The 12,671-nt window shown below is 40.3% G+C and overlaps 1 protein-coding gene across 1 annotated transcript in view; it reads right to left on the bottom strand.

Annotated features, from left to right (window-relative positions):
* Window positions 1-11,972, bottom strand: part of bcl3.L (BCL3, transcription coactivator L homeolog) — a 41,456-nt gene extending 29,484 nt beyond the window's left edge. Inside the window, exon 1 of the mRNA XM_018226324.2 lies at window positions 10,651-11,972. Within this exon, the coding sequence (XP_018081813.1) occupies window positions 10,651-11,035 (385 nt within the window). The 5' untranslated portion in view covers window positions 11,036-11,972. The remainder of the gene's footprint in view (window positions 1-10,650) is intronic.
* Window positions 11,973-12,671: the final 699 nt, after the last annotated feature.

Raw genomic sequence — 12,671 nt, 5'->3', positions numbered from 1 at the left:
GTGCACTGCCGGAACAATGCAACTTCCTTAAGTGCAGACCAGTCTGTGCAGATTCTGGGTGTGTGGTTTGATTAGTAAAGTTTCTGGGTGTTCTACCTGATATTCGGTAACAATTGAGTTCAATATAGGGACTTGGCTTGATGCACTGCTGGATATTGTGTTCTGTGCCAGTGGCTTTATAAAGTATTTTAATTTGGAACGGAGTTATGTTGTTCCAGGAATAAATGGCTACTAACAGACCTGGACCTATGAAGATATAACTAGTCTGTGCTGGCTACTAAATATATATGCCTAGCTGAGTATCACTTGCGTATTATATAGGATAATGTACCCCTACTGTAAATTATAAGCATATTATAAGTCACTGATGGGTTCTGTGACCATATAAAGGCACAAGGCTGCAGGCTGAGTTATACAGGGAACACTGAGTATCACTTATGTATTATAAGGGATAAATGTACCCCCTACTGTAAATGATAAGGATATTAGAAGTCACCGAGGGGTTCTGTGACCATATAAAGGCACAAGGCTGCAGGTTGAGTTATACAGGGAACTCTGAGTTTCACATATGTATTATAAGGCATAATGTACCCCCTACTATACATGATAAGACTATTAGAAGTCACTGAGGAGTTCTGGGACCATATAAAGGCACAAGGCTGCAGGTTGAGTTATACAGGGACTCTGAGTATCACATATGTATTATAAGGGATAACCTACCCCCTACTATACATGATAAGACTATTAGAAGTCACTGAGGAGTTCTGTGACCATATAAAGGCACAAGCCCTAAGCCTGAGTTATACAGGGAAATCCGAGTATCATTCACATATTATAAGGGGAATTGTACCCCCTATTGTAAATTATAAAGGATATTAGGAAATTACTAAAGGCATTATGTGACCTCATAAAGGCACAAGGCTGCAGCCTGAGTTATACAGAAATATAAGAAATACGGAGGTCCATTTCCATATTAAGACAAAGGCTACAAGCTGATGTCTAATGCTCAGGAACGTCTGAGTATCACTCATGCAATATTAGGGATAATGTATACTGTAGTGAAGAATATACAGGGAATAGTGTACCTCCATTATGAATTATAAGGACATGTGCAGTCCCCAAAACATGCATGACCTTATAAGGGCACAAAGCTTCAGGGGGACATATTACTTCTTATGAAATACCAGTTTTACTGATAACATCACTAAGCATTGTTTATGCATATATTTTTGTAAAGGTTATTATTGCTCTTTGTTTATATTATATGGAAATTAGTCACAGAGGAGGTCCAGGGGCTGATAAAGGCACAAGGCTGCATCTTGGCTGTATTTATACATATCCTGGAACGCTGAGCTGACATCTAATATTCTCATATTTTACAGTAGGGGGTACATTACATTTTATAATGCTCAAATGTCAGTAAGTAATTTGTGACAACACCAAGTGCATTTACAGATTATTCATGGCTCTGGTGTACTGTATCACTGTAACTTATACCTGATATACTGTATATCCTTACAAAACACAGGTGACCAATAAAATGTAAAATAAACCTTTTAAATGACCAAACAATAGAACAACAGGTGAATGCTTCTCAGGACCAAGATGCCTTTAAAGCACTATTTAGCAGCACATTGGTGCAGGTGATTTAACTTTAAAATGTGATTCTTTAGACAGGAATTGATGAAAAATATTGAGCTTTTTTAAGAAACAATATTGGAGATCTTTCACTCAGATTGCACACATTATTATAGTATTAGACTAAGTGCTGCAAATTGCAACTTTTGTTCAATCACTCATTGTTACATAGTTAAGTTGGATTGAAAATAGACCAAAGTTCATCAAGTTCAAACCCCTCCAATTGAAACTCAGAGCACCCCCTCCATAGTTACATTCACATAAACTATATATATATATATATATATATATATATATATATATATATATATATATATATATATATATATATATATACCAATATCTATATTAATTGTAGAGTTTAGTATCACAATAGCCTTGGCTATTATGCTTGTCCAAAAAATCATCCAAACCACTGTTAAGGGTTGAAACACACGGGCGACTAATCGCCTCTTCGTCTGGGCGACACTCTGCCTGAACTGCCTTTGCGTGTCTTCTCGTCCGCTATAATGAAAAGTCGCCTGCGCTAAAGCACACGCGGTGCTTCATTTTCTGAAGTTGCCCGAAGTTTTCTCGTGAGACAACTTCGGACTTTTCATTATAGCGGACAGGAAGACAAGCAAAGGCAGTTTGGGGAGATTGTCGCCCAATATAAGAGGCAAATAGTCGCCAGGTGACTAAATCTCCCCGAATCTGCCCTGTGTCACAACCCTAAAGGCATTAACAGAATCAGCATCACAACATCACCCAGCAGGACATTCCACAACCTCACTGTCCTCACTGTGAAGAACCACCTACGTTGCTTCAAATGCAGGTTCTGAAAGTTATCAATTTGAATAGAAAAATAGATCTTCCTCTAGCTGTCTATAATGCCCTCTAATGTACTTGTAAAGAGTAATTCTATCATTATCAGTGTGTGCAGGTGACCTACCAATGATGAGATACAATAGTGGAAAGCCTGAACTAAATTGCACTAGCACTACACCCAGTAGTATAAAGGAGCCCATTATCCAGCTTTTGTTAACTTCAAAATTGTGAATATCTTGGGCATTGTAATAAAGCAAAATGGCACAGTGGAAGGGGCTGCAACTGTAGGAAAGTATACATAGTAGGGCAAGATGGTGTCAAGGGAAGGTGTGGGACAGTGTGTAAAGATAAGTATACGTGTAAAGAACGTTCTGGGCCAAACCAACCTGATCTTATAATTTTTCCCCTGGACTAAAGATCAGGTCAAAAGTAGTTCTGTGCAGACCCATCGGTAGAGGACTGCATCAAGGGGCTGCTGTGGTCCTCACCCATAAATACATTCCAAGATGTCCAATAGATACATGTAAGATTTTCAGCCAGATACTGGTCACATACAACAGCCAACAAACTTCCAACTTAGTCTGGAGGAGAAAAAGTGGTTGCTTATTTTGGCCCTTGTATGGCCAGCTTTAGGATATTAGCAGGAGAATAATTCCATCTTAGCTTTCAGTATAGAACAACCTCTTGAAGAGCCCTGAATATATCTGTCCGAACAAAAAATAAAATGGGATGACTACAGCTTGCAGATTACTACAGTACAATGTCAGTATTATTGTACAAATCTAGTAAAAGGCATCTGGAATTCAGTAGTAGGAAGCCCTAGGGTGGAGCAGAGGGAAAGTTACTTTTCTAGGTACTAATCCTTATCAGTGTAAAATGTTCAGCCAGATATTGGTTGGGCAGGCCATCAGACAGGTTCCATAAAATAGCTAACAACTGCCAACTTAGTTTGGAGGTGCCACGTTGGCTGCTTATGCTGTCCATTGCATGGTCAGCTTTAGGAGATCAGCAGGAGAAAAATCTCATCTTGGTTTTCAGTATAGAACATCAGTAAGAACCCGAACAGCTTTCTTTTCACATGAGTGCTTGTGAACTTCAGTCAGCATGCACCAAGGTGTTCAATTTTCAGATCATTTTTACTCATCATCTATCCTCAGCAGACTTTTTTTTTGCATAGGGACATTCCCTGCATATTACTTGGTAGTGATTATATTTGCATATATAGATTCTGTGTTTTTCTCTTCAGAAAAAAAATGTTCCTTTGATCTGAAGATCAGACAGATGCTTTTCAGGAGCTCAGCGTACTCGCTGGTTACTGCAAAGATTAAAAAAAAATATACCAGCGATGCTAAGAGAAACCATGTGATTTTCTGTAATTCTCTGTTTTTGAAGTGGTTTTCTTTCTCAAAAGTCGTCTATTGCATTAAACAGGATGGAGGAGCCTAGTAAACACTATGATAGGTGAGCCCAAGAGCTGTCTGAGAGCTTAGTAGAGAAGTTCAAGTTCTGTAGCCCCTTTTTGCCAATAATTAGACAAGGGCAGAACTGCAATATCTAAGGAGCTTTATGATGGTGCTCTAGAACCTAGACATATTCTTATATTATGGACTGAATCTAATTAAACTGCATTGTAAATGGCAAACTGTGTAGAATGAAACTAAACCAAAAGGGTTACACTCTACAAAACTAGAGATGCTGGATCCTTGTCCTGCATCTAAGGAGGCTTCCATGCAATGTCCCTGCACTATGAAAACCATGAGCAATACCAAAGTATTAAGCTCAGTAAGAGTTCCCTGGGGATTCCCCATGTGATCCCCAGGACAAACACATCAGCTTTCTGTGTGCAGAAGAGAATCAGGAGAGGCTGCCATGCCCTTTTAATTATCTAACCCCATTGTAATATCTAGGGGAGAAGTAAGGGAAGCCCAGTTGGACAGATAAGAGCTTTGCAAAAGGGACACAGGCAGAGGAAGGATTTTTACAGAACTGGAGAAGAGAGTTTCGGATGATCAGTCTGTGCATCCACACAGGACAACACCACTTGTCCCATGATCCCATTCTGCTATTTAAGTAGCATTGTCCCCTACAGAATGTATACTTCCAGATGCCAGATAAGTACTCTATTGCATGTGAAGGTCAAACGGGCTTCTTTGACTGATATCTGGCCAAAAATCAGCCAGATGTTGATTGGGCAGGTTTGAAAATCCTGTCAGATCGAGGACCGCAAACCGTTGCGGTCCTCAATCCGACTGGGTTTTTAAACCTGCCCAATTTTTGGCCAGATATTTGACCGTCTGCATTCCTGGTGTTGTGATCTGAATGTTGGGCCCTGTTGGGCATATCCACTCATTTGGCAACCTATCCAACCGTGTGAATCTGCCCATGTATGGCCACCTATAGGATGTCTTGATAGGTAGACATGTGGAAACAAGGAGGCAGATGATTATCGAGTGACTTACAGTAGCCAATAAGGTAGCTGTAACAATGCATGGAAGTTTGGCATGAGAATGATTTGGGGGATAGATGGAGCATCAGAATAAGTTACAAACAATCAGTCACCAATTTTGCAATGAGACCCCTGACATAGCTGTTTTCAAAGTTATAATAAGGTTTAATTTTATGTTCTTTTATGTTCTTTGGACACAAATGCTCCAGACTGGACTGAATATGTGTAGCGCATGCATGTGTCCAACAAAATATATTGCCCTGCTGTTTGTTAGTGTGCAATTTGCATGTGGTTAAGCTCTATGGTGTATTCTGTGAATTGTTGCTTTAGGGGGAACCACCTGAAACTCCTACTAGATCACTCTGAAGTGCATGCACTTTACTAATTAAAACCAAAGTCCACCCTTTCTTGTTCCATTCCAGTGATCTTGGGGTTGCCTGGACTCAGCAAATTAAAATAAGGCAGGGTTGTGGATGACAGGCAAGGAGAAGGTGTAAGTACAGGTATGGGACCTGTGGTTTTCTGGATAAGGAATCTTTCCATAATTTGGATCTTCATACCTCAAGTCTACTATTTAAACCCAATAGGCTGGTTTTGGTTCCAATAAGGATTCATTATATCTTAGTTTGGATCAAGTACAAGCTACTGTTTTATTATTACACAGAAAAAGGAAATCATTTTTAAAAATTTGGATTATTTGGATAAAATGGAGTCTATGGAGGATGGCCTTTCTGTAATTTGAAGCTTTCTGGATAATGGGTTTGTGGATAACAGATCCCATACCTTTACAAGGATAAAAGATTATGTGTGCACCACTGGCTCTGGCAACCACACAGTACTTATACCTTTCACTTTACAGAGAGCAACAACATGTTTTTTGACAGCAAAGAACGTTTTGAATTGCTGCAAAAGAATCCAGACAGCTATTTCAGCACCTTATCATTCCCCTCTAGACAAATTTTAATACCTTATATAATATACCCCTCTTTTTGACATGAGCTCTTCAGTTGGGATTATGTAGAAAAGGTGCATCAACACTACCTTGGCTTCCAGAAATAAATATAAATGGATTTTTTACACATATCTTATTCCACAGATTGAAAATGAAGCATGTTAGTCTGTCTGTGTGCAGGGCCGGATTTGGGGAGGCAAAATATTAGGGGCGGCATGCCACCCTGCCAGTTTCCGGGGAGAAGTGGGGAGCACAGCTTGCACGGCGCTTGCAGGGAGGGCGGCATGCGGGCGGATGCCCGCCCACTGAATCCGGCGCTATCTGTGTGCTTGAATGGGGCCAGTTACTCACAAGCTTAGGCTCACGGTGTAATACAACCCCATCCTCACCTTGTACCCTAGTGAAGCAATGGATTCTGGAATCTGAAGTCCCTCTGCTTTCCATAGTGAATGGCACACAGATTTTCTGGAAAACAGAATTACTTCATGTGGCAGAATCTATAATAGAACAATGTGTGGGAGGGATTGCATAACACTGTGAGCCTAAGGAAGGGGGACTGGAAGTGCTGGGCCAAGCCAGTGGGATGCCGTAGGCAACCCGGCTGACTACATTGCCCCCGTTTAATGCATGTGAATGAACAAGTGCGTGTGTGCACATGCACAGAAGAGCTCACACGTGTGCCAAGGATACAAGAAGAGCTGCAGGTGGTAGTAGACACAAGAGTCCAAACTAGGGGACGCCAGCAGAAGAGGTATGTGTCTAGCGCCCCTCCACCTTTGCATCATAGGCACATGCCTCTTTTCCTGCCTTTTACTAGTTGTGTTCCGCACTTCTGGCAGATCTTTTTGGAGCTCCTCCATATTTGTGCCACAGGCACACGCCCCTTCTGCCTACCCCTAGTTCTGGCCCTTTGGAAAGGTCCCAGCCAGGACACAGACAAGGTGCCATGAGTACCTTCCAAACTATGGAAATAAATGCATTAAATGCAAATATAGCAAATATACAATGGAAAAAAATAGGCCAAGACGGATATAGGATCAGGGGCACTTTGCCATGAGGCAAGCCATGCGTGCCCGTGGTTAACTCCTTCCTCTGTTCTTTACATTACATACAAACACAGCACAGTAACTAAAGATGAAAGAGACACACAAGCTAATTCACTCGGATTATTTTCCTTAATCTTATGGAATAATTAATAATTAGGTGGCACTTTTTCAATACCTTAGTTTGCGTGAAATTTCCTCGCTTATAATCTCACAGAGTGTATCTAGTGTGCTTATTCATAATATAATGTTAATTATAAGGATATTAGAAGTCATAAAGAAAGGCGCTCCTTTCCCTCGGGGGGCAAAAGGAACTAATAACTAATATTGTCACTCAGCACATTTATAATGATACATTTTACAGGATATTTAAGTGTTTGTATAGTATACAGTACAGGTATGGGATCTGTTATCCGGACACCCATTATCCAGAAAGATCTGTTATCCGGACACCCATTATCCAGACACCCATTATCCATAATTATAGGAAGGTCATCTGCCATAGACTCAGTTTTAATCAAATCATTCAAATTTTTAAAATTGATTTCCTTTTTTCTCTGTAATAATAAAACAGGAGCTTGTACCTGATCCCAACTAAGATATAATTAATCCTTAGATTCCTTATTTAGGTTCTGATCATTCTGTATAACAGGTCCCATTCCTGTACTATATTTACTAGTGATCACATCTTTCCTTATGTGGATCGTCTCTGGTGTAGTAATCCTAATTTAGCTGTCCTGTTTTTATAATTCTTCAAACCTTGCTTGTTGTATCTTAGTGCCATTTTTCTACATCTACTCCATCACCCTTTTTTGTGTATCGGGCACCATTGGTACGATTCCAGAGGATACTAGTGTTAAAGGGGTTGTTCACTTTCAAATGTAGAGGGATATTCTGGGACAATTTGCAGTTGGTTTTCATTTTTTATTATCTGTGGTTTTTGAGTTATTTCGATTTTTATTCAGCAGCTCTCCAGTTTGCAATTGCAGCAATCTGGTTGATAGGGTCCAAATTACCCTAGCAACCATGCATTGATTTGAAATAGAGACTGGAATAAAAATAGGGGAGGGACTGAATAGAAAGATGAGTAATAAAAAGTATCAATACCTATGAATGTGTAGCCTTACGAGCACTTGTTTTTAGATGGGGTCATTGACCCCCATTTGAAAGCTGGAAAGAGTCAGAAGAAGAAGGCAAGCAATTAAAAACCTATAAAAAATAACTAATCAAGACCAATTGAAAAGTTGCTTATAACTGGCCATTCTGTAACATATTAAAAGTTAACTTAAAGATAAACCACCTGTTTAATACAGTTTACTCTCAACCCATGTGTCAAAACTGATGCAGACTGGCATTGCTTATTGCTAAAGTTGTTTTTTACAATCTATGAATATCTACAGGTCTTTCTCCAAAACGAGTTCCCCATAATGCTGCTACTGAGAATGAGTACCATTTGCATAAGCTGAACTCCCAATGCAAAACCTGCCATCTGCAAAATTCCCCAATAAGAACAAGGCAGACTGTTGTTCTATAAAGCTTTGTTTTGTGGATATGCAAAGATTCCAATAAACATCTACACACAAATTGAATCTGCAGGCATGGGATCCATTATCCAGAAACCCATTATGAAGAAAGCTCTGAATTACGGGAGGACCATCTTCTATAGACTCCATTATATTTAAATAATTCTTAAAAATGATTTCCCTTTTCTCTGTAATAATAAAACAGTACCTTGTACTTGATCCCAACTAAGATATAATTAACATATAATTAATCCTTATTGGAAGCAAAGCCAGCCTATTGGGTTTTATTTAATTTTAAAATTATTTTAAAAATCATTTTATAATAAATTTAAGGCATGGATCCATCATGAGCATTCTGGATAACAGGTCCCATACACAGAATGCTTGAGACCTGGGGTTTTCTGGATAACAGATCTTTCTGGAATTTGGATCTCCATACCTAAAATCTACTAGAAAATCATGTTAACATTAAATAAACCCAATAGGCTGGTTTTACTTCCAACGAGGATTAATTATATCTTAGTTTGGATCGAGTACAAGGTACTATTTTATTATTACAGAGGAAAAGGAAATCATTTAAAAAAATTCAGATTATTTGATAAAATGGAGTCTATGGGAGATGACCTTTCCATAATTATGAGCTTTCTGTATAACGGCTTTCCAAAAAACGAATTCCATACCTGTACTACCAAAACACAGTCCTGTTGTACCCCAAGTTCCAGTTAAGCATGCACCAATGGTGACTATGCAATGTATAAATTCCTTCTGCCAATGCTCCATTTACAACTCGTATTCCCAAGAACCACGATCCTTAATTTTATCAGCAAATTTATTTGGCACTATATAAAAGTCTAAGGATGCCAATTTGATTACAACATCGCTGTCCACTTTCCTACTCACTAAGCATATTAGTCGTAATCTGCCTCCTTGTAAAACAAAGCTGATTTTCAATCTTCACTCTATTCCCCAAAATCTAATATTTAATGTGATCTGTTGAGAAGGCCGCAAATAATTACCCCTCCAGACAGGACACTTACTGGTCTGTAATTACCAGGCTTTACTCCACTAATATAAGAAAGTCAGAAGAAAAAGAAATATATATATATATATATGTATATATATATATATATATATATATATATATATATATATATATATATATATATATATATACATATATATATATATATATATATATATATATATATACACACACACACGGGCCAGTGCACACAGATCACAGGTATATGCCTAGGTGCTGGAATACTTAATCTTAGTATAGAACACCAAACGCACTCATAGAACTTTAAATGCAAAGCAAAAAGTGTTTTATTCAAAGTTTCAGCTCCAGAATGTGAGCCGTCCTCAGGGCTTCCTTTCAAATGCTGTTCTGTCTGTAATGCATTGTTATTGCTACTTTTTTATTACTCATCTTTCTCTTCAGACCCTCTCCTATTCATTGTCCAGACTCTTCAAATCAGTGCATTGTTGCTATGGTAATATGGACCCTAGCAACCCGATTGCTGACATTGCAAACTGGAGAGCTGTTGAATAAAAATTAAACCCAAATGCAGATTGTCTCAGAATATTACTTTCCTCATACTAAAAGTTAATCGAAAGGTAAAGAACCCCTTTAAGATTTTGCCAAAACACCCTGTACAAATCCAAATCTTTAATGTCATATGACCTTAAAACCATGAACAACTAAAGCTTTTTTTTTTTTTAATCAGTGCAATTTTGATGATTGTCCTCAAATCTGAAAAATCAGTTGCAAATGATTTATGGGTTCAACCCATTGCCCTAAGCTATAATTGGGTGCAGGGTTCCCCTTGAGTCCCCTGGTACATTGATTACTCATAAGAAAAACCATAGTAGTAAAAAGAATAAACCAGCTTCTGGGAGGAGGGTTACTGAGATATTTTATATTTCATGGGACTTGAGGACCAATAACAGCCAATCAACTATCTTTAATCAATCTGCTCCAAATAAAATGATTGAAAGACACGTCTGGTTGGTTGCTGTGGTTTCTTACACCCCTTCCACCCTTTGCATTTTAGTGGCCCCATCCTGAAATGACAGTTCCCAGGGTTTATACAGCATAATGGGGGTATTATACATTTACAATTATTCTGAATTAGTATGGTCAGAGGTTGTTACATAAGACATTGATATTCAAACAAATCTCAAGTCTAAACCCTCCATTCACCAATCCACGTCATCCTTTAGCAAAACGGGAGTTACCTTGATAATAGCCTGGCAATGCAAAGGTCATGCACGGGGTTTGGTACCTCTTTGGCCACTCTAAGCTCCTATCTGTCAGTTTTACAAAGTGCTCCTCATGCTCCAGAGGTGGATGGTACCTTCGCTTTCGGATGGGGAGACTGGCTTGGTCTTTGCTTGCTCCTAGTCCCTCCAATGACTCTCTGGAGCCCTCTGCTGATGGTTGTTGTACTTTTTCCAGCTTCACTGCTTTCAGGCTGAGCGTTCCAGCTTCTACTGTCCATGAGTGAAGTCCTGGGGGGCTGTGCGCAGAATCCACACTGGCCAAATCCATTTTTCTGCGGATGCTAAGATCCAAAGGAGATGCCTCCATGCCCCCACCACACAGGCTTCTAGGGGTGCCCATTGGTTAGACTGGGTGTCCTCGACACTCCATGCAGCAGCAGCAGCAGCTTTAATGGTCAGAAAGCAGAGGGCAAGTTGTTCTGTTTCTGTCCTTCCTGTACTTGCCCTTAGTTGCCCTCCTCTTGCATCTGTTCACTCCTCCTCCCTCTCCTTTGCTCTACTGCTTTCCACCCTTTTGCCAAGCCCACTGCAGGATTACTTCTACCTACCTGTGTAAGTCTCTGCCTATGTCCCTGCATCCATGCTTGTATCTCTCCAACTACACCTCTCTTCTTGTCTGTCTGTCTGTCCTTATGGATCTATTGCAAACTGTATGTCCCTTTTCGAAAACATTTTTAACTGTATTTAAATGTGCAGTTTCATACACCTGTCTGTGGGTGCGTGTAGTTCTGCAGGGATATTACGTGCCCATGTACCTGTTTCACTCAACTGATTTCTGTGCCTGTCGTAATGAACTTATACCTGTGCCTCTCTGACACCTGCAGCTTCAGTCTGTCACCCTCATTAGGAATCACATATTCTCCATCTCCTTGGTTCTGCCCAAGATTCTTTTCTCTTTTGAGTGTCTCACCCCTGCCACCCTATTTCCAATCAAATCTCTTTCTTTCTCCAGCCCCAGTGCATGAGACTCCACTTCTCTCTCTCTAACCCTTATTTGAGCCTTCCCTTAACTAGAGATCCTCTTTAACTTCTGCAGCCCTGAAACTCCCCCTCTCTTTGCTAGCAGTTAACTCTGCCGTTACTTTCCTTGCACATTGCACTTTGTCTTTTGCACTCACAACCCCCCTCCTCTTCTTTTTTCCCACACTGGTCTCAGGCTTTCCCGTCCCTTCTCACTCCCCCGGTGTCCCCCCTGTCTCTAGCCAGCAGTCACACTCCGACTGTCAGTTTGTAGGAAGCAGTTCTCATGCAGGGACTTCCCCTCTCTAAGATAACACACCCAGGTGCTTTTTTGCCCTATTCCCTGAAGGTCCCCTCCCCCAGAGAGAAGCCAGGAAACCAGGAGGGGGTCACCCGGTTGTATAAACCGCTCCCTTTAACTCCTCCTTAAGCTCGTTTCCCTCGCCCTGTGACACATACACTTCATAGCATTTCCTATTACTCAGTTTGGCACCAGCCTGAGGATTTTTTTTTTTGGCTTACATTGTGTTGTAGATAATTACATCCTTCTTATATGTACTATTCTTTCATAACTACCCTCCCAAATGGCCTACCGTGTGGTGCACATTTAAGGGAAATGCATTGTGCACCACCGTGCCGAGATCCTTTCAGCCTCATTGGTTTGCCTCTTGCAACATTTTATTATAAGTGTTTTGACACCCATGGAATTGCCAGCTCAGCAGGCCCTTGTCTTGTATGGTAACCCCTGGGCCCCACAGGTGCAGTGGAGGGTGCATCTATAGGAAACACAGCGATGAGCATTTATGAGCAATTATTGCCTAATAATTGCATGGCAGGATCCAGGTGACTGTTATTCGAGTCAAAGGTGGGGCAATTCTGGGAATCGCCCCACCCCCATGCCATTGACCTATGGTGGCGTCTCATCTATTTGATCACTCCGGGTACCAGTAGGGTTGGTTGCCACCTGGCCGGTAAAAATGATGGCTGATCCCAATGTTATTAATAGGGACAAAATA

The sequence above is a fragment of the Xenopus laevis genome, chromosome 7L (genome assembly GCF_017654675.1).
Source record: "Xenopus laevis strain J_2021 chromosome 7L, Xenopus_laevis_v10.1, whole genome shotgun sequence".
In the NCBI taxonomy this organism is placed as follows: domain Eukaryota; kingdom Metazoa; phylum Chordata; class Amphibia; order Anura; family Pipidae; genus Xenopus; species Xenopus laevis.
The sequence above is the reverse complement of the archived record's forward strand: the minus strand, read 5'-3'. Positions and strand labels throughout refer to the sequence as shown.